Below are 23,063 nucleotides of genomic sequence, written 5' to 3' on the forward strand. Positions count from 1 at the left end.
TTTATTGATGAATACATGCAAGCTTTATTGCATTAATACAATCAGCTACATTCATTGTGATAAATTGTTTTGTCCAGAGTTCACTGAATTAGACTTCTGTCCATGCTTCCCCAAATCTGAAGCAAACAAGTCACGAATGCAAAGTGTGGGAGCAACCATTGCTTCCTCCCATCACTCTCTGAACTATTGGACTATTCACTGTTTAAATCTCCTGTTGCTAATTCCTCACCTTTTCTCCTCTCCCTTGCCTGTACCCCTTTTCCTCTTCTGAAATTACTTTTACCCTGAGATTGGGGTTGTTCCTATTCAAGGCTTTTTTTTTTTTCAACACAGGATAGGTGAGAGATTCAGCCTTGTCCAGTATGCTGATATGTCATACCAACGGGATTTCAGGGGTTCTATTAATCAGAATAAGATTGAGGACTTCATGACAATTTTAGCAGGTCTCTACTAAATCTAGGCCTTGGAAAAAAGATGCAACTGTAAGAGCTGCAATTCAAAATTAGTTTAATCTTATCTTCAAACCTGGATGGTTCAGAAAAAGATAAGCAGCTTTTGCATTAATCTATTCTAATTAGTTCATTTGTCACTATAAAGATGCCTAAGTCTGGGACCTTCTATGATTAAGAATTCTGGGGTTGCAATTCAGTTAATAATGGTTGTCTCAAAAAGTGTATTTGCTCAATATACTTTTTTACTTCCATGAAGTAAAATGAGAATCCCACATACTGAGAAAAACAAGCTAAAACACTGGGGAGGAAAACGTGCCTTATTTTTTAAGTTGTTTTTTTAAATCTGTGGGTAGTCCAATCAATAAGAATGCATCACTGCATAAATTAAATCCAGACTTTTAACAAAAATGCAAAGACTACACATTTGACAGGAGATGTAATATTAGAAACACCTAATATGTTATATTCTTATACTGTAGCTTTATTTTTCAAACGTCATTCATGACTTTTCTGTTAATTCCCACAACTGGAAACCTTTCACTTTAAAAGTTGCAAGTATGTCTTGCATGTGTGTATTATTTTAACCATAAAGTTGTCAAGGAGAAAGTAACTTTTATTGCAATATTATTCTCAAAAGTGTAGTGACACAATGCAACCTAAAGAGAACTTCATCACAAATAAATCCACGTGTACTTTGACGTATTTCCTCATTGACTTAAATAATATAGGCTTAATTTTAGGTTGAATAAGAACCCAACCAGCATGACTCTTAGATTTTAATATTTGCCATTCACTGAAAATGACCCAAGGCATGATAATTAAGAAGCTACAGCGATTTCTTCCCCAACTAATCGAAAATCAGTACCCTTGGATACACTGTCACTTAGACAAATTAGTTCCCTTATGACTCCAAAGACTACAGTGTAACACGTCAGTGGTAAAGAAAACAAGATGGGCACACCCAGAATTATCCAATAATTCAAACTGCTCCTAAACAAGACATGTTGAGCCCCACTGTCCTGAAAATTTGTCTACGAGCACAAAACTGTAACATGCCTCCATATATAGCAAAGTTTGTCTTAATCACTTGCTGGTGCACTGTGGCAAATTAATGGTTTCATACATGTAATATAATATAGGCTCTTCTGTCCTTTAGTAGATGTTTCCTTCCTTCTTGGATTACAGATACCGACCAAATTAACGGGCTTTGCTAATGTTTAAGATGAATTAACTTCCAGAATATTTTTCTTGCTTGTGTTAGGTTACAGACTATTTAAGTTTTGGAAAAAAAAGATATATGTCATATTTGATGTATATTGGAGTTCATTAATACCATTGTTTCATTTCTAGAAAGAGACACTGGAAGCTATTAACAAGATGCACAGTGTCATTGAAACGATTCTAGACCTTCCCACCAAATCTTGATGTACCAATATGACAAACAGGACATGGACTAAGATCACTCCTCCTCCTCCCTTGTGCAATATCTGTACAAAAGCATTTTAGCATGTTGAAAACAACTCATGTTTTTTTCCTTTTTAATTTGTTTCCTCATTAAAAAGCATGAGGCAGCTCTTAAATGATGCTTTAAAGGTCACTGAAGTTCAGCTCAGGCAAACTGGTGGATAATTCACTGCTGATTTCTGCCCTCTCCAACATGCCACCAATTGCCTCTCCAGGGATATTCTCCAGTTTCAAACTTGGTAAAGAAACCTTGTCATCTAAAAGGTACAAGAAGTGTAATTAGCATATTACTATGAACCATTAAATAAGTTAACACATTTTCAAGAGGACTCTTTATTTATTTGAATGTATTAACCACCTAATTTATTAACTGCCTAATTCCTATGGGCTCTGGGTGGTACAAACTTTCAGTGGGTTTTCTTTTCCCCAAGTGATGCAAGTGGGGCATCTGAAAAAAAGCTTTAAAACAACCTGTTAAAAGTATATTTTTGTAAAAACAGGATTTTTAACTGACGTTAAAGGCATACATATATGGCACAATGAGTAGTGAAGCTCCAAAGTACTGGAAGCTTCTTGCATGGAGGAGTGGAACCAGATGTACAGAAGCTGGGAACTGCCCACCTTCTTCTTTTTTAAAGTAAATTAGGATTGGAACAGAGCAAAATCCAAATAAATTTAGGAAAAGCATTCTTCCAAATCCTGCTAATGAGAATGTTTAACATCTTAATGAAATGGTATTAATCTCTTGGAAGAGAATGTTAACCCTATTATTCTCCCAAAATATAGTCACCCCTCCCCCAGTGTGATGAAATAGACCCTGAAGTTTCAAGAAGTGGAAAAAGAAAGAGGTATCTATTTAGTATTCCCCCCCCCACCCACCCGCAACACCAGAGTTCAGTATTTCAAATTAACGTAGTGCCTACCAGCAAGTTGTACAACTTCTGTCTCACTGAAAAGTTCATCCGAGCTGACATCTGTGAGACTGAACTCAGAGATGGAATCATCACTACTAAAGGAGAAAGATAAGTCTTCATGCAGTAACTCTTCATTCTTTTCTAGCAGACAAAAAAAGTGAAAGAGATCAGGGATCCAGCAGCAACTCACAGCCACAGGCTCTATTTTCTAAAGCAACATGTTATTTAGTAAAGAAATAAAAATATATTAGAAAGACAATAGTGCACTTTGTTCCATCTCTGCCATTTGTATTTGCTTATATTGTAATTTGCATCATGAAGTAATTAGGAAATGATTTTATGTTATACAAACATTACTATTCAAAGAAAGGAAAGTTACAGGTATGATATTTTTCAGATTATATTAAAGGACACTAGTTAAAAGATTATAGTTAATTATCATTGTTGCCATTTTAAATTAGTAATGGATTTACAGCTTGCTTTTCAATATAAAAGCAGATTAAAAGTTGGACTAATAGGAAGTATCTATCTTATTACTACCAGCCTTTAATTCACTGGGGATATTAGAAAATTGCCCCACCTCTTGACAGTCCCTCACTGAGTAGAAGAGATATCTATTCTCTAGCAACCAGAAGGCTTTATCATAGTAACCATGGCCATCTTTGGAACTTTTATGTCATTAGCAAAAGAAGTTAAGCAAGGTGCTAACTAGTATAAAACACAGGGAACATAGGATGCCTGTACCAAAAGATTTGTGTTGATTGCCAGCGGCTTATCAGGTACAATTTAAGCAGCTAACACTGATTTTTGAAGTTTTAAATGGCTTTGGGCCCGATTCTTCCATTATAATTTGGTTCGATTGTTAACATCTATAATTTAGCTTAATTTTTAAATAAAATAGGAAAGGACCCTTTGCATATTTGTCTTCATTGCGAGAGACACTCCTTTCTGGTACATCAAAGAAGACTTCCTCCTGCATTATTTTCAGACTACCGAACAGTCCATAGAAGTTGCATTTTGCTCTCACATCCTTCCTATTTAGAAAATCTGCATTGGCACATCTCTTACATAGGCTATTGAATGGTTTTATTTTTCAAAACATTTCATTTTGAGTATCTCCCAGATTAGAAAAGAGAGCTATATATCAAATAAATTAATAGCTAATTAGCAAGCATGTTGTACTGTTGACTGGTAAGAGTTCAGGTTACATTTAAGGTAGATCCCAAGGATTAGTGTGTCTAGCTTATGTCAGACCATTTCCTTGATTATACAATGTTTTACAAAGGATCATGTGCATCTCTTCTAACCAGGTATAACCCTTGTGGATAGGAGTACAGAGAAGAGTAATGATGATTAGGGGATTGGAGGCTAAAAACATATAAAGAACGGTTGCAAGAATTGAGTACGTCTAATTTAATGAAAAGAAGGGCTAGGGATGACGTGATAGCAGTGTTCCAATATTTGAGGGGTTTGCCACAAAGAAGAGGGGGTCAACCTATTTTCCAAAGCACCTGAAGGCAGGACAAGAAGCAGTGGAAGGAAACTAATCAAGGAGAGAAGCAACCTAGAACTAAGGAGAAATTTCCTGACAGAAAAAATAATAAGTGGAATGATTTGCCTCCAGAATTTGTGGATGTTCCAACACTGAAAGTTTTTAAGAACAGATTTGGCAACTATTTGTCTGAAATGGTATAGGGTCTCCTGCCTGAGCAGGGGATTGGACTAGAAACACCCCCAAGATGCCTTCCAACTCTTGTTATTTTGTAATATTGTACAAACCAGCACTTACCCAGATCAGTGCTATCCTCCTTGGCTTGTGTAGTATACTTGTCTTCTAAGCTGAGACATTTCACCTGTTCTTTTAGATCAGTCACTGTAGATCTGATTAAAAAATAACATCCATAGTAGTACTGGTTCCAAAGGAAGACATATATGGAACCCGAGACAAACTTAAATTCAGGACAGTTTTAAAGAGTTGCAGTATAAAAAAATTAAGTATATTATTGTGCTTGTGGTCAGAAACATAACCCATTTGACAGATGCTGATGGTCAAGGCAAAAGACTCAATATTGTAATAGGGAACAGAACAAAGGCAATTTATCTTATCAATCAATTTTCTCTAGATGCATCAAATTCATGAAGTGATCATGCACTTTTATTGGTAAATTAATTATGTAAATAGGGAACCTCCTGGTGGGCAATTGCCTGCTAGTCCCTAACTTGACATTTCCCCCCTTTACCATCACATTGTCTTTGAATTACAGGAATAACCATCAGAATTTAACCATGTTCTTCTCCCCAATCCTTCATGAAGCTCTACATGAACACATGTTCACTAAAGCATACAAAGCACAGTATAGAATGGCTTACTTGACAACATTGAGTTCCTGTTGGGTGTTCTGAGTTTCATTCCTTGTTTTGTCAAAATCCTGAACCTGCATTTTATGAGTGTTTATTAATTCTTCCAACATCTGGAAAGGACATAATAGTGACGTTGTAAATATAGGTTTTTATCTAATTTTTAAGATGAACAAGAAATAATTAAAAGGGTATTTTTTTCTTATAGGTAGATGGTTCCCCATTTACTCATCTGTACAATTAGGAAAAATATATCAGCATACAGAAAACAAATTGGCCAATTATATTCACACTCTTGTAGCACAACATTATGACTAAATTCCAGCCTTAAGAGGAAGCTAAAAGGGCAGTTGCCATGATACTATATTATGCTTATGTAGTTGGAAAAATACAATGTATTCATGGCTGCATATGCTCATTTCCAACATAGTACTGTTCCGGGATCATCTGTTTTCCTCTTATTCCATCCTATTTTTGCATAGATGTTCCTGATGCTAGAAGAAAAGACAACCAAACTAACAGCAGTTTTGTGTAGCTCCTCCCCCCAAATTATATAAAAAACCCTATTTTAAGGAAGAAAGAATGTTCGGGCAAATGAGCCATGGGTGGATTATTAATGTTTCCATTTATTTCTTAAATTTAGCTAAGAACTACACTGTGATCTTCCACATTCACTTCCAACATTTTTTGTCTAATACAGATTAGCTTTATTAGACAAAGATTGAATTCACTTTTTATGTATGGGATAACACTGTTAGCATTAAATCATTGAGTAGCAATAGTTGTACCTTACAGTACCGGTTTTGGAGTCTCTTAATCTCATGAGTTGCAGAAACTTGATTGTATAGTTCCTCTTCTTGGCAATCTAATGGATAAATATACATTTTTTAAAGCTGTGTATCTCTTTTTTCCTTCCTTTGCCTGATGCAGAAGAGAGGCTATAGGAGCAGGAATCTCAAGCATTACTTGCCAAGTTTATGTTTCAGCTGATCTATCTCTCTTTTGATGCACTTGTATTCTTGCCATAGGATTTTTTTACTGGAATGAGAAGAAAAGCAGGAGAATCAGCAACAAGACAAGGATTAGTTCTCTGAACTAAATAAAAGCTCCCTTAAAAAAAACAACATAAGATTTAAATTATTAACAGAATTTAAAAAATAGCAAATAGGCTCTATGAAATTCCAATGCACTGAGAAACAGTAAATTACCCAGCTTTTTTATGAGCTAGAAATGTCTGAGACAGACAAGCTCACTCATTCCTAATTATAATAAGCCATCTCATTAATATATCTATTACAAGCAAATCATTGTTAAAATCACTATTAGGAGAAAAATTGTATTCCTTCTAATGGTATACTCAAGCGTTGACATATAGGGATGCATGTTTATCCCAGTAAGCATGTCTTTTTAATAATAGTAGAAAACTATACCTATTGTTCTCCACCATATTATCCTGCCAAGTTATTTATGCTTGTTATTTCAAAAATCTGACCTCTCCAACATATCTTGCATGACGCCAGGAGTACAATCTCCATCAGACCGATGAAGCACATGTTGTCGAAGGCTGCAGAGCTCATTCTTCAACCCTTCCATTCTGCATCCCAGCAATGATTCAAAGCTATCAGGTGAATTGTGCTGTAGGCGATTCATTTCACCTACATAAATAACCAGGATAAGAAAAATAAAATTAGTTCAGGCCACACATTCTAGCTGCTAGAACAGACAACGATATTTGGCTTTAGTGTCATTTATTATTAGTGTTAAGTACTCCACTGGAGATTGATTTATCCCCATTTCAATAACAAGTTGAAAAAAACCCTCCAAAATCGTACTTGTAGGAGAAACAAACAGGGTAATAAAAATAAGGCAAAAAGAATTTCCATAGCTTAGAATTTAGGTACCATTCTCCATAGCAATTGATTTTCACTTTTGAATACATTATGCACTTGAACATATGTACAGATTTCATTGTCACAAAGTAAGGATTTACAAAAAGAAAGTATCCATTTAATAATACAAACAGCTTATATACTTCCCTTCCAATGAGGTGTTCATATTCAGTACATGATCAGAAAAAATTGAGAAAGACTATAGTACTATACTCAAACCATTATTTAAGACCCATTTTTGCTTTTATTTTAGTATTAACTCAAGTTTTTATGAAGTGTGGGATATAAATGGAATAAATACTGATCATTCTGAATTTTGCTAAAACTCTCTGTTCAATATCATCCACCTCTTTTAATTTTCATTATTTCTTCTAATAATGGGATGAAATAATGTTAAATCCATCGTATGTTTCTGAATTTGGGGAGTTTGAGTCTTTTTTAAAAAAAAATTATGGCAGATCTCTGATATTTCAACAAAGGTACCATAAATAGTAAATACTAAATTTACCAGGGCAGGGGAGGCAGAATCACAGGTTTCTGAGATTACAGAAGCTGTTTGGAAAATTCAAAGGAATGTGTCAGCTTTGTTTTGATAAGGCATGTTTATACCTGAAGATGGGAAAACTTTCAAGCTTTTGTTAAATAATTGTTAATTATTTACTTTATAGGCTCAAGCGAATTAGAACCAGGTTGTGAAGATAATGTCCTCCAACTAGAATCTCCTTCATTATCTGCTTCAAACCTTCTTTTTTGTATTTCCTCAAGAGATTAATTCCATTTTGTGAGAAACCCTCTTTTATTACATGCCTAAGGGTTTTCTTCTAGTTTCCAAGAATTCTCTTCTGATAAATATTTTGCCTGCCAATTCACCAATGTTCAACTGAGAGAGTGAACTTTTCTGTGAACTTCTTAAAGTAGTTCCTAATCATCCTAAATATTTAAAATATTTAGAAAAGGGAACTGGATTAAAAATTATGCTTCTTTAATATTCTGAAGAGAAGTTTTATCTCAAAGATAAATGTCACAATAAAGAAAGGGGAACAGCTTTGGAAAAAGAACTGCTAATCTTTCATACCTTCTAGGTGATTGATACTCTGCTGCTGCTGTTCTTTCTCTTGTTTGAGCCGACATACTGCTTGGGTGAGTGACTCTATAATCTAAAGAGGCAGAAAGGAGAACAGAGCCATAGTATAAGTAAACATCTCCTAATTACATATTCAAAAAAGTTTCAGAAAGAAGAAGGTTTGAAAAATTGAAATGATTAGAATTCGGATATTTATAATTTCCCTCCTTTGCATCTCCTCTTCACTTTGAATTTAATTCTTCTTTTCATGGCTGAGTTTTCCCTCTATCCTCTTCTACATCCTCCCAACTTAATAAGACATAATATTTTGGCCCAAGAGAACATTAAGCTATGATAACTGAACTTACACATAGTATCCAAAAAATGTGAATGAAAATTTACTTGGCTCAAAGGCTACATTCAGTTTGTGAAGCATATGAATGTCAACATATCCAAAATAGGTAGTCCGTAACATAAAGAGAATCCAATTTTGGAGGAGGTAAATGTCTTTATGCTGAAAATAGGTGCTTTAATCTCAACAGAGCTTAAAGCTGCCATCTGAATCCTAAAATTTCCTCATTCACTCTTAAAAATGGGTTAAAATTTTGAGTCTTGTCTATTTTGGAGGATTTCTAGATGCCACAAAAGTAGTATTGGTGGATTGTATAAGGCATACATTTTGCTTTCTGCACAGCGCCCAGAACAAAAACAATGTTATAACTTAGCATTATGAATCAGGCTAGTAATACTAAACAGTCGTTTGGAAGCCAGAGCTATCTTTTTTGAGCACAATTATTCAACTGTTTTAAAGCATTTAAAGCACTTCATGTTTTGGTGAAATTGTTTTAATTAATTTGAAAACAGCAAACTACAACTTCACAAAACCTTAACAAAGGAGAAACAAAATGTGTATGCATATACTTATTTATGTCTGTCCCACAGAAAATAACTATCCAGTCAGTATAAATTACCTGGGCTTGTGAATGTAGTTGTTGGCTGATAGTTGAAAGCTCCTCATTGGCCATTCTACAGCATGGATGAATTCCACATGTGAAATGCAAGGGTGGTAGTCCAGTCTGTGGCTGAGTCGGAACAGTACTCCCAATATTTATTCTGCCCATTAACAAATCAGCTGCAGAGGTGAAAAATAATGAACTAGACTAATCTTGCAAACATGGAAGCATTAGTGTTATTTTGTTTTAATTGCTGGAGACAAATTCCAGTTGAGTTAATGATATTTTTTTTCCTTTCATCCTCGTTTTAACAACTACTCCATAAACGGGCAACAGAATCTAATATGTAATACACAGAAGTCAGAATATTGATATTTTCCTTGAAACTTTCTATTTCAGTCAGTTTCATAGTTCAAATTTAGCTGCAGAAATTGTTTTTTAGTCATTATCATTTTTTCTCAAAATTCATATTAATTGGCTTTGTAGATAGGACTAAGACTAGAACTCAGTCTCCTGATTTGTAGTCTGATGCTTTAACCACTACTGAAGTTAATTATAGTAATTTTTAATTGATTATTTTTCATTAACTCCTTTCTAGCTAGCTTATTTCCTTTAGCCTCATGTTTCTGTTTTTTTAAGATTGCAAACTTGAGAGAGAAAAAATGTTGTAATGTTGTTATGTTGTTGATTAGTAACCAATTACCTGGAAATTGGATTAAATTTCAGTTTTTAGAAGATGGGGTAAATGGCACTGCCAATGATTAGATTTAGTGAACATTAAGAATTGTCAGAGGAAATCAGACCAAGTTCTGCCTGAAGGATAAGGAATCTATAGCTTTCCAGATGGTGCTATGCTTCAATACTTTCCTTGGATGGCTCTTCAGCTTCCAACACACCAGCCTGATAATGTTATTAAAGCAGGACACTTAAATCATAACCATCTTGTGTTTGCTTGAAAAATATACTTCCTGGAACTTCCGGTTTGGGCTTCTTCAGTGATGGACCGAAATTGCTATCGTCCGTGGTTTTGATCCTTGCTCGCCGCTGGAGCACCCTGAGCCGCCCGGATTCGGGGCTGAAGCCACCCCGTAGAGGTGGTGAAGAAGGGGGAGCTGTCAGCAGGGTTGAGGAGAGCCGCATCTCTCCTCCTTGGCTGGCCATTACTCCCTTTCCCAAAGGCAGTTGCAGCGGTGGTCAGAAATGGCCACCTCAAAGAAGAACCCGACTGGACAAGATTGTGCAGGAGGAAGTTTAAAGGAGAAAGTTTGACTGACCGGGCTGAATGGAGAACATCTATTTAAGGTACCTGGAACCTGAATTTTAAAGACTAATACTATTCCTAAAAAATATTTTAAGCTGCGAAAGAGAAAGGGAAAGGAAATGGAATTGGCTTTTTTTCCTCTAACATCGACAGTTTTACTGACTTGGAACATTAAGAAGAAGAGATTCGAATAAGAAATTGATACTAATCCACTTTGACATTAATAGGCTATTTCTAGCTGAAAATAAAGTGTCAAAGGGATAAAGATTCTTGGATAATTTAAAAACTTTCTTTAAAAAAAAGAAAGAAAGCAGTGGAGGGAAAAAGGAAAAAAGAGGGTGGAATCTGGAAAATGGAGGAGACCACCTGGAACTTAAAAAAAAAATGATAGTAGAATTTTAACAAGGCTTGCAAAAGATACATTGTAGCCGAAACTTTGTTACAAAAGAACAAAGCCCCTGGAAAGAGAAAGTGAGAAAAGAAGCAAGAAACAGTTTTGGATTATTGAATGATTCCTGGAACTTTGGATGGAGGATCCTAATGAAATAAAATACAATCAATTGGGGGTTGTTTAAATTTTTTTTAAATGGCATCACTCCTTGAAGAGTTAAAAATGAGACTTAAAGAACAAAAAGAAGCACAAGACGGGAGAGGATCTTTTGGCTTCGTATTTCAATTTTTAGAAATGGAGATCTTGAACTATGAAAAACAACAAGAAACGCTGGCAGAATAAGAAGGGCGGGACAACGAAGAAGCCATTTTTAATGACCAAGCAATTTTAAGCGGGGTAAAAAAGGGGAAAGGGGGAAAGGGAGTTAAAAACTTAAGCACTGAAGCAAAAACCAAAAAAAAGAGTAATTTGAAAAGTAATCATAATATCAGGAAGAAGCAGAAGGGAGGATCACAGAAGGGAGAATCAGATAGAAAAGGGAATAAAAAGAGGAGGGAGAAGAAGAGAAGGAAGAGGGAAAGGAAAAAAGCTACAAAAGACGCTACAAAAAACAAGATATAGAGGTACAGGAAAACGTATAAGAATTAAAGGTATAAACCTATTTAAAAGACACAGAGACAATGGTTAAAATTTAACTTAAGGAGAGGATTCTGCAAGGGTGCATGGGATAGCATTGTTATATGTTAGATGATTAAAGTGATAGAAAAAATTTCTATTGATGTGTAGTGGAATATTTGTTTGTAAAGAGAATAAGGCTCTCAATGATTTAAAAAGAACGTTTAAAAAAACTGAAAAGAAACATGGAAGATTTTTATCAGTCTATAAGATGAACTTGAATAAGAATAATAACTTTATTGACTACTGTTAATAACTATTGGTTGGTTTTTTATTTAAAGACAGTAATAATTAAAATATGAAATATAGATGATTAAAGTGAAAGACAACTGATATTACTAGGTAATGTTTGTTAAAAGAAATAGAAATGTAAAAGATTGTTATTAATATTAATGGCAAAGCTGTACTTGAATAGAATAATTATTCCATTTACTATTGTTTATATCAGATATATATACACAGCCAAATAAATTGCCACTTAAAGTCTGATAGACAATACTATATATATATATACATATATACTTTTTGTTTTAAGAATTTAGTTTGTATTTTAAGGGAATGTACCAAGCAGAATTCGATTGAAAATAGGTATGTGTTATAAAATAGTTTAGAAAATGAATGTTATAACTGTAAAGATGTAACTTAAATTTTTAAATAAGATTTGAAAAAAGATACAAAGGTGTTACACTCCAGTCTAGTAATTACAGGGGAAAATTTGTTTTATGAGAAAAGGTAATATGAAATTGTAAACAGGACAGACGAAAGTATAAAAACATTGATTAGAAAGATTTTAAAAATTAGAAAAAGATATCTAATTGAATTAAGAAAGGAATGAGATAATTTAAAATAAGGCTATAGGAAGTAAAGAAAGGGAAAAGCTATTGAAAAAATTGTGAAAATAGTTATAAGATATGGATTAGAATGTATAAGATAAATATGTATTGTCTTTATGTCTGTATGGAGAAGTGATAACCTGGGGCCACGCTGTACTCAAAAAAAGATATTTTATTTGTATTTGTATGTTTTGTGAAAACTTAAATAAAACTTTTATTTAAAAAAAGAAAAGAAAAATATACTCCCCTGAATCTGAAGAAAGCTACCATTAGAATTCTAGCAAGAGGGTTTTTCTTCCCCTTCCTGAAAACTTTTTGCAATCAAGAAATTATAAAAATCTCTATTTTCTAAAAGATGTTCTGAAAATATATGGAACATGTCGATCATTTTTACCTTTGGAAGAGATGTTGTCTGTGTTGAGATGTTTCTGCAAAAGAAAAAGAATGATTAGAAAGTTGCCACGTATTTAAAAACACAATTTGGAATTATGAAACAAATGCAACTGTAAATTGGTATCAAATCTGAATCTTTAGTATCATTAACGTTTTGCAAAAACTTGGTACAAAAAGTATAAGATATAATGTTTTCATTTATTATATCACTTCCACGTAGACTAGTGTCTAAATTTCTGGACCTTAGACTTTCTTATTCAATCTGCCTTTGGAGTATGTATTTCCTGTCTGGCCGCTCACAGAGGGTCAGATTAGATAATCATGCCTCTTCAGCCCTTATTCTTAACACTGGTACATGATGAATCCCTTACTCTATACTAGGGGTAGGGAAACTTGGCTCTTTTATCACTTATGGACTTCAACTCCCAGAATTCCTGAGTGAGCCATAAAAGGTTCCCCATCCCTGCCCTAGTGGTTTTTCAGTTGTGGGGGAAATCAATTTTTGACTTGAATGGGACTGTTAAATTCTGGGAGTTGAAGTCCATAAGTGATAAAAGAGCCAAGTTTCCCTACCCCTGCTCTATATTTTTTATGTGCATGATTGCATTCTCACTCACGCTAGTAATACTATTACTAAATTTGCAGATGATACAACAGATGATCTCCAGGGGAATGAGTCTACCGACTGAGATGAGGTGGACCTGTTGCTTTTGTGGTGTGGAGACAGTAACTTGGTCCTCAATACCAATAAGACCAAGGAACTTATAGTGGACTATAGAAGGAACAGATCAGACATCCAGCCCTTGCTTATCAATTGAGACCGAGTGGAGCAAGTAGCCAGTTTTAAGTTTCTGGGTGATACCATAAAAGAGGACCTGACCTGGGGTGCCCACATTGCAGGACTGATCAAAAGGGCCCAGCAGAGATTGTACTACCTGAGACTTCTCAGAACATAACCACTTTGCAAACAAGGTAGTCTCTTTTTGTATCTTAGAGGCAAGGTGTTTCATAATTCTACAATTCGTAAAGAGTATTTTTTCCTGGAGACTAGATGTTAAGCTGATACATGGTTTGTTGGTAAATCCCTAACTATATGAACATATATAAGGGATGAAGATTTCTCTGAGATAACCCAGACCAGATAAACTACATTGTCAGCTCCCCAGCACTTTTTCATACCACTGATGACAGCTGCAATTCAGCAAACATTTGGAGGGCCACATGTTCTCCAACTGTTTTACTGAAGAAAGCCTTTAGCTTAACTTAAATCTTGATAAGTCTCTAGGAGTCTACATAATTAATTCAATACAAATCTAATGAGAACCACAAGTCAGGAAGAGGTATTCAACACTTGTTACATTTTCCATCCAAATGTAAAGGTCAAAGCTTGTCCAAAATGTTGTCATGTTGTTCTATTGTTTGAACTGAGCATTAAAACACTGGTCCCTTTAGTCACTATCCAAGTATTTAAATATGACCTCAATACAGATGGCAGCATGTAGCTGAACAATGTTACCATGTACTTGGATGGGAAACTATCACAAAATATATGCTGTGGACTTTCCAGGCTAGTGCTTGGAAAGCTGAAAAGAGTCTCTAGAAGAAACAATTAAAAACAACTTATGTACTTTTGCTAACAAACTGTACTGGAATATACATGTCCCTACAAAGTCACCAGAAATCAAGCTTCAATTAAACACTTTATCCTTTCTCTTTTTGTCATTTATTATAACTTGTTCACCTGCCTAGTAGCTGCTATTTAACAATGTTGAAAAGCTTCGTAGTCAAAAGCTACAGTATTAAAGACAGGAAACTACCAACATCCTTTCACTTAACAGAATACATCTCTTAAGGTATCTACTAGTACATATTTAGTATATGTTTAGCATAGGTGTGTGCATCCAAATAGAATACTCAAGCACTAAATATTTTTCACCAACAGAGTAGAAAAACAATATATTGCTCTGCAGGTTAACTTGCCTTAATTTTGGCCATGTTGCTGTCTGTTTCAACCAATATAGAACTGAGGCGTGCGTCCCAATCCATGCTGTTGAGGAAAAGATGCCTTTTAGAAATCCACTGGTTACCCATTTGTAACCTTGGGAAAATCTTTGGCTAGAAAAAGAATATCTGCAAAAGCAGTCAGAGAAAATGTTTATTTTCCTCTGTTATCTTCACAAAAATATATTGCAGCACACACAACAAAGTCATCACAGGATGCAGACTTGAAACTGCAGATTGTTCTGTATAAAATCCACTGTAAATTTTCTGTAGAGCAGCTGAAGCATACCCAATATAGAAAATACCGTTAAAGTAATATAAACATATACTCTCCAGTTTTCTTTTTTTAAGGTCTAAAAAAGGATGGAGAACTATGCAAAATAATATGTGACAAATATCTCTTTTAATGTTCAATGGATGAAAAGAGTTTTAAAATGTTATTAATATTGATGTACAAACCAAACAGCACAACCAAGTACTGTAACAAGAAATGTTAATATCTGAGATGCATTTCAATAAAATGGACTGAAATACTACAGTGACATTTTCATGTCGGGAAAGGGATTCACAAGCATTCTTTAAATCACAGAATCAGATCCAGATTTTAAATGCATGCTTCAGAACAATCTTTCTTATCAAAAGGTAAAACCATCCAAGTGGGTTCCTTTTTAAAGAGCAACTGAGTATTGCTACCTCTTTTTACATGCAGGAAAAAATAAAGTTGCTTCTACTGGGGAACAAATTCTTTTTCGAGGACTTTACACAACACAATAAATATGTTCTTATGACAGGGAAAAGCAGAACTGAACTCAATAATACTTCTAGTTGGCTGAGTTCATAGAATTACCTCTGGAATTGTCCCGTATTGGCATCTTACCAGCAGGCTTGCATGCAGAGATTTTATTTAAGTAGCATTTTCCTGATAAGGTGCAATCGTAAAAGAAACCTGTTTTTCCACATGTCAATTGGAAGGGAGGGAAGTGAGAGGCATCAAAAGAAGAAATGGGAACGCTTGTCCCCCCCAAAACCCCAGGACTGCAGGAAATGCTCATTTCTCTGTTCCTCCCACATGGTGATCTATCTACCTGGGGGGCGGGCTGAGAGACCAGACAGAGAGGACAAGTTGAGAGCACACAGGAAAGAAGCAGCCACCCTTTTGTCTACCCTTCCCGCCACCGGGTTGACTCCACCTGCTTTCCCCCCTCTAAACCAATAGCGGCAGGGAAGAAGTGCGGAGCCCGCAGCCATTGTACCAATAAGTAAATCTAAATGGATGACGAGCGACACGGTTCTCCCCTCCCTACCCGCCTCAACTGCTTCAAAGCCGGCCTCCTTTGGGGGAATTACATCCACCGACTCTCCCTCAGAAATTACCCAGTTAAGCTGCCTCAGGCCGAGTCCGTGACCCAGGCCGGCATTTGGGGAAGGCGCCTTTCACCAATTAACCTCGCTCACCCTCGGCCGTCACCTGAGCGATCCGGGGGGAGACTCGGAACCGGCCTAAGAGGCTTTTTAGGCGACGACCCAAAGACGAGGCAGCCGCCGCTCAGCTCCGCCAAAACTCAGGACGGTTCTGCTCACGTTCGCTTGAGAACCGCCAGCAAGCGAAAGAGCCGTAACAGTCTTCGCCCGCGACCTCCCGGGGGCCCTGGTCTCGGCGCCGATTCAAGCGCGTCCTCCGCGGACGGCGAAGAGCCTGAGGTTGGCCGATTCCGCCTTCCGCTACGCCGCGAAGGCTTCTGGACGGGGAAAATCCGGGCGTCCCGTTGATTAACTCTGAGCGGGGACGTTAGCGGCAGGGCCGCAGTCGGGGATGTCCCGGAGACACCGAAGACGTTGCTCGTCGTAGCCAGTCGCGGGACACTCGGAAGAAAGACTTTTTGTCTGCAGTCGCCCCCGATCGCTTTACACCCTCTCGCCACGCCGGGCATGTGGGCGAGGGCGTTTCGTGCGCCGCGAAAACTACATTTCCCATAGGACCTGGCGATCGAGCACTATGGAGTTACATGTGGTCCATCTGGAGAGAAAGATCCGAGATCTCCTGGAAAATCTGGGTTTTGAGATTTACCCGTTTAAGGTACCGCGGGCACGTTAGGAGCTAGAGCGCTCAGTTAAGGAGGGAGAGATCGGCATATACTTTTTAATGCGCTGTACTGTCACGCAGAAAGGCTTTAGTTGTAGTTCACAAAATACGTGTTAGTCGGAAAAGGTGCTACCAGATTTCTGATGTTTTTGCACTGTAGACCAATACAGCTCTATATACTATACTATCTAAAAAGGGTTTCCTTTCCTTGACGTTTTGCAGTGCTTATAATGTTAAGGAATAACTGTCGTTTTGTGTGTGTGTGTGTGTGAGAGTGTGAGAGAGAGACAGAGAGACAGACAAGGCGATTACTGATTTACTATTTATTTTTTGTACTTTTCTACAGATTGGACATATTTAAATTACACATTGGCATTCATATGTGATATAATTGGCAGGCAATCTTTTAATATTCGTAGAAACAATATATGAGGCATCAGAACATTTTGCTGCAGCATAATTTTGCAAGTTTTAGGTGAGATACAGGTAGTAGTCAAACTCCCAAGCACAATTGAGCCCCAAATTTCAGTTGCTAAGGGAGACAGTTAAGTGAGTTTTCCCCATTTTATGACCTTTCTTGCCACAGTTAAGTGAATCACTGCAGATGTTAAGTTAGTAACACAGTTTGTTAAGTGAATCTGGCTTCCCCAATGACTTGACTTGTCAGGTTGCAAACGACGATCCCATGACCCCAGAGACACTGCAACTGCCATAAATATGAACCAGTTGCCAAGCACCTGGATTTTGATCAAGTGACCATGGGGAGGCTGCAACCATCTCATGAGAAATAGTCATAAGCCACCTATTTCAATGCTGTTGTAACCTTCAAACGGTCAAAAATGAATAGTTGTAAGTTTAGGACTACCTGTATTAGGAAATGCTGTTGTATGAGAATGGTGCAAATAATAAATAGATCAAACTGGCAAGTTACCTCTTTCATCATTTTTTCTCCAATTCATTTACACAGATGTAATTAATCTTGTGTTATTCGTTTTTTCTGAGCTTTTTCTCTAATATCGCTAACTTCATGTCATGCTTTATTTCTTAATCGATAGTTCAATTATGGATTTCCTTTTTGAAGTTTTTGTTCCATTTAAAGATCTGTTGAGAAAGATACACAGCTTGAGAAAACCAGTGAACTGTTGATTTCAAATGCTGCTTGGCAATCCAGCATCCTTTTTATATATCAAGGAATCCTTTTGCTTAGATTGGGAACAAAATCTCAGTTGCTTATTGTTGTTATGGTCTCTTCAGATTGCGTTGGTTATAGAATTCTGAACCACGATGTGGCTTGATTGGGGCTGCAATTTGTAAATCATAATTTCTTTCTTAGGATACTGCTACACAATTATCTAATGCCGTAAAAAACACATGTTCTGAATATTATATAAACCAAGTTCATAAAAAGCATTTAGTCCCACTTATAGTTTATCAGATTTTGTCTTAGTGTGTGGTATCAAATAAGCTTTAATACAGGTGATTTTTGACAGGATAAACCCAAGGGCTTTAGAGTGCCATATTGGGTTTAGTCATGTGGTTAATAATTGGCTCCTGTTGTCATATTAAAATGATAATTTAGTAACAATTTCTGAAGATTTCTGGGAACTACAATAAAGTCTTTGTGGGCCTTAATGAGGTTGTGGACTTCTAGGTTGTGGACTTCTGATTTGAGATGTAGCACAGAATGTGAACTCAATATTACCTGACAAAAATATGATTAAGCCAACTACTGATCACATAATGTGTGATGTGACATATAAACACTTGGTAGAAGCTGCTTTTCTAAGAACTATCAAAACTGTGGCATTGAAAGGGAATGCAAATTAATATAAAATTGGAGATATGGCCAATAATAGCTTATATGGAAATGAATATCAACTAGCACTGTCTTGCAAGTTAAACGTTGATGCTGAGGAGGTAAATAATTTGCATAGATGCAGGTCCCAGTTATAATTTAACATGGCACAGAGGTTAGAATGCAGTATTGCCAGGTAATTGCCCAAGTTCAATCCTGTCAGGACTCAAGGTTGACTCAGCCTTCCATCCTTTGGAGGTCAGAAAAATGAGGACCCAAATTGTTGGGGACAATATGCTGACATTGTAAACTGTCCAGAGAGTACTGTAAAGTACTGTGGGGTGGTATATAAGTCTAAGAGCTATTGCTATTAATTGAATAATCTGGGCAATCAAAAGAAAATTGTATATACAGTAATCTCAGCATGGTAAATTGCTGTTTCTAGTTGTCTTCTAACATTTGAAGAGGTAAAAGACATATTTAAAGGGTTTAAAGGGGAAGTATCTTATCTGCATTTTCTAACAAGTCAAATAGATATTTTTCCAATCAAGTTAATTATAAGCTACCAAATATGAGCAATCATTCTCCAAATTATTTAGAGGATACAACATGCCCGACAAATTGTGCCAAATACTTTTTTTTTAAAAAATAGTGCAAACAATAGGAACGTGAAGCCAGTTCTGTAGAATTTCAGTGCTTCAAAATCAGCAAGGCAACCAGCCCTATTATCTTGCCACAACAGTTGCCAGCCAATGATAATATGGAGTAATTATATTACAGTTTGGTTTAGCCAAACCAAACCAATAAATACCTATACAAATGCTAGGGCATCGGTTACAGAAACCCTACCACATGAGTAGGCACAACTATGCTATTAATATACAGAACATCAACTGTACACACAGTCATAGTGTTCTATATAACACTGTTTTTTTTATGAAGCCATCAAAATGCAAGGCAGTACTGCTCTCTAAACAGGTTTAAATTCTTTTACAAAAGCTGGCTTCTCACTGAATAATAAGATAGTCATAAAAATATATAACACATTAATTAACCACATTTTGTCTAATGGGTTGTGGAAACTCAACCTGGTTTGGCATTGCACTTTTTGTAGATAATCATATATTTGAGAGTGCACACAGACACCTAGCATCTCTGAATTCAGATTCATCAAAGAAGGGCCTCAGTAGAGAAAGGGAAGACTAGATTGCAATTAAAAGAAGCATAGTACTTTTCTAGGACTCAATGCTAATAATTTTATTGGATGGTACGCTAGGAAAGAAACAGTCAATGCAAGCTGAAATATAGAAAGAATAAAAGTCAAAGGTAACAAACATGACTAAAGTCAAACCTAGACAGAAATAATTATTTTAGAGGCAAAAAAGGCAGCTCCTTCCTGCACTTATGATGGAAGAAGGTTGTAGAAAGGAAAATATATAATGGGTATATCATGCCATGGGTCCAATTGTAGGTGCCAAGCTATGATTGTATAAAGTGGTGATTTTTCACTAAACAAGAGACCAAACACTTAACATTCATCTGTTGTTCATTGTCAGTTCACATAATGTACTATTTGTGGTTTGTTAAATAAGATATAATAGCTGGATTCACATAACCCCAAATCAGTGATTTGCAAATGTAATGTGACATGTTACGTCAAAAGTAAATATTATGAATTAGTGCAACCATGACTTCTTACATCATTTGAATAATCTCTCACAACTTTTTATTTATTTAAATGCATACTTACTCTCCATGGTTTCTTGGCTGTACGAGTTGTTGCCTCAGCAGAATAGCATCTTTATGTTTTTTTTCTGGTACGAGATTACATGGTCCATCACAGAAGTAATAACAGGAATTAGCATCCTTTTTCTCATTGGAGCTTAATGCTGAGATGAGTCCTTGTAATAGAAGTCTTTTGGGGTTCCATTTAGAGTACAAGACTTGCATAGGTTAGAACCATATGATGGTAGGTTGGACCCCATCAATTAACACAGACTGACAATAAATCAATTGCTATATCCCTTCCTCCTCCTCTGAGGATCTGCTCTGCTCTGAGTGGTACGAGGATCCTCTATCTTCCTGTCCTCCCCAGTTAGAAGGATGGGAGGAATAAATGAGCTCCATAGGATTGGAGATTTCCCTCTGAGGAGGGGGGTTTCCCTGACAGAAGGAGGAGAGGATACTAGCCCTCCCATGGGTGGAGGAGCTGCTGGAATCCCTCAGCAATGCCCTGCCTGACTGCCACAGAGACCATAACTTGGATATCTTGGGGTTTGTTTTCTGGGGGAGGGGCCATGCGATGGAGCCCAGCCGCAGTTGGGGTAAAAGATGCCTCCGCCCTATGCCTGTATATCCCCCTTGGGGCAATAAACACTGAGGATTGTGCCTACCAGTATCCCAACGAGCAGGCCTGAAACAGGGTCCAGACCTGCTGAGGTCCTGGGGAAGGGTCTCATCCGGCCTTTCGGGGGACCAAGCCTGAAGATGGCTTGCTGAACTCCCAGCTGACCCCCCAGTTCCTGGGGCCTGGTCAGTGTAGGCCTGAGATTCTCCTGACTGCGAAAACCCGTGCTCCTGCAATTGCTGAATTTTTTCTGTAAACTGTTTTTCTAGGGCAGCATGCTCCGCTTTTCTGCCCTAAGTTCTGATTTAGAAGCTTTCTTGGGGGCAAGGGTCTTAGTCCTGATCTTTGCTGCTGCCTCCCTGTTGGCTGAAAGGACTCTTGGCCATCTTCTCTTTAGAGGCCTCTTTGAGACTTCGGGGCCCTGGATGGCCTGCATGCCTGATGGTCCTGACTGGGCCCAGTTATTCTCCATTACTCTAGAAAAAACACCGGAGGTGCTATCAGCTCCTCCACAGGGTGCCTTCCGAGATGGAGGCCAGAGGGAATGGATCACTGCTTTGAGGCCCAATCAAAATGGTGCCTGAAAGATCACGATCCTAAAATGGCCTCCAACCATGAGGCCAGAGGCCTGTATGAGGAGCTTCGCAAGTAGGCCTGAAATCTTGGAACCTTAGGCTGGGAAGATTCTGTCTGCCTTACGCTGAAAATGGTCCGCTTTTCTGTGTCTAAACACTAGCTGGAAGGTGCAATTAGAACGGACCTAGTGTCGCTGGGGGACCACATGGGAGGCTAACTGATGACTGGGCTCTCTGAGGCCTAATTCTGCACTCCGGGAGACTCGTGCCACAGACAACCGCGTGGGAAGTCTCCTGGTGTAAATGCTCTTTGTGAGCAGCGCACCTCAATAGAATGGCGAAGGAGCTGAGCAGTGAAAGAACAAGCCTCGAGGATTTTTGCTGGCTTGGAGGATCCGCAGCTCTCTCCCAGGCCGCACTTATTGTCAGGTTGTCAGCACCCTGCTGGGACAGCTGACCGGCAGAAGAGAACGGATCCCCGCTCTCCTCACGAGCATAGCTCTACCTGAGCCTCGGGAGCTACGCTGATGGTATATAGTCACTGTTTTTGCTTTCGTTGTTGTTAGGAGATTGCTGATTTAACTATGCTTCCAGAGACAACAGCTCTTAATGTTACAAGAGCTGAGTCAAAAAGCTGGGGCTCTCAGCAGAGGCTGGCTTTTTATAGTGGTAGACTCAGCTCTATGACATCAGAGGGCGGAGTCATATCCCAATGCTGGATTCTCAAAGCAGCGTGGTGGAGAACTGCTTGGTTCATTAATACAGATGCATCAAAAAGAATACCAGTGATCCTGTTAAAAGCTTATATTAGCTAATTAGGTTGAAATATGATTACTGTTTTATTTAGTTCCCTCCTCCACACTTTAATTCTGTATAACTAGTTCTAGTATTAGCCTAATAAGTAAATCTAATATGCAAACCAGCTTCCCATTTCTCTGTTTCTACCCTTTCTGTTTCTATCCAGGCCTTGAAAGATAGTTGAAAATCTTTCCATTTTGGAAAACTGAATCTTAGGAAAAATATGCAGCTGATGTTCAATTTATGTATGCTTACCTGTCTTTTTTTAAATACATCCCATAGCACCAGATTATGGAGTAAACATATCCTTAATCTTTTGCTTGTAGAAAAAAAAATTAACTGCTACTTTTTTTTTGGACAATGAAACTTCCTGTATCCAGACTCAGCCATCCAGTCATTCTTAGATGCCAGTCTTCCTATTCTAATAACATTTTTTTCTTCTCTCCTGAAGGTTAAATGGTACAATGAGGTTCTTCCTACAACTTTACATCTGCGGTACTCTGATGATACTCTGGCATTTGTAGTACTTAGCATTCCTGCTATGTTTGACAAGGCATTCAAACCCTTTCTGAAGAAACAGCTGCTGAAGAAGATTCACGATCCAGTGGATCAATGCATTTCTTATCATCTCTCGATGATTAGAGAGGTAAGACTAATCCATTCCCCCTTTTTGTCTCTTCTCCATTACAAATACAAAAACAGACCTGCTTGATTATGGCAAGACTCAATCCAGTATCCTATTCTAACAGTAGATAGCCATTACATCCACGTAAGGCCTATTATTTATATTTATTCAAAGGCAAACTCATGAGTTCAGC

The 23,063-nt window shown here is 37.3% G+C and overlaps 2 protein-coding genes across 2 annotated transcripts in view; one reads left to right on the plus strand and one right to left on the minus strand.

Annotated features, from left to right (window-relative positions):
* LOC113410962 (uncharacterized) lies at positions 1 to 16,225 on the minus strand. The gene is made up of 12 exons (XM_087960178.1): positions 16,116 to 16,225; positions 14,627 to 14,776; positions 12,648 to 12,681; positions 9,112 to 9,272; positions 8,153 to 8,234; positions 6,681 to 6,843; positions 6,159 to 6,226; positions 5,977 to 6,053; positions 5,201 to 5,301; positions 4,620 to 4,711; positions 2,840 to 2,971; positions 1 to 2,173 (listed from the first exon to the last, which is right to left on the minus strand). Exons 2-12 carry the CDS (start codon positions 14,735 to 14,737, stop codon positions 2,040 to 2,042), a joined length of 1,155 nt encoding a protein of 384 aa, XP_087816304.1. The 5' UTR covers positions 14,738 to 14,776; positions 16,116 to 16,225; the 3' UTR covers positions 1 to 2,039.
* Positions 16,127 to 23,063, plus strand: part of MMACHC (metabolism of cobalamin associated C) — a 17,034-nt gene continuing 10,097 nt past the window's right edge. Inside the window, exons 1-2 of the mRNA XM_026665766.2 lie at positions 16,127 to 16,724; positions 22,697 to 22,891. Of these exons, the coding sequence (XP_026521551.1) occupies positions 16,644 to 16,724; positions 22,697 to 22,891 (276 nt within the window). The 5' untranslated portion in view covers positions 16,127 to 16,643. The remainder of the gene's footprint in view (positions 16,725 to 22,696; positions 22,892 to 23,063) is intronic.

The sequence above is a fragment of the Notechis scutatus genome, chromosome 3 (assembly GCF_049901735.1).
Source record: "Notechis scutatus isolate UNSWTSFEM ecotype Mainland chromosome 3, rNotScu1.2, whole genome shotgun sequence".
In the NCBI taxonomy this organism is placed as follows: Eukaryota; Metazoa; Chordata; class Lepidosauria; order Squamata; family Elapidae; genus Notechis; species Notechis scutatus.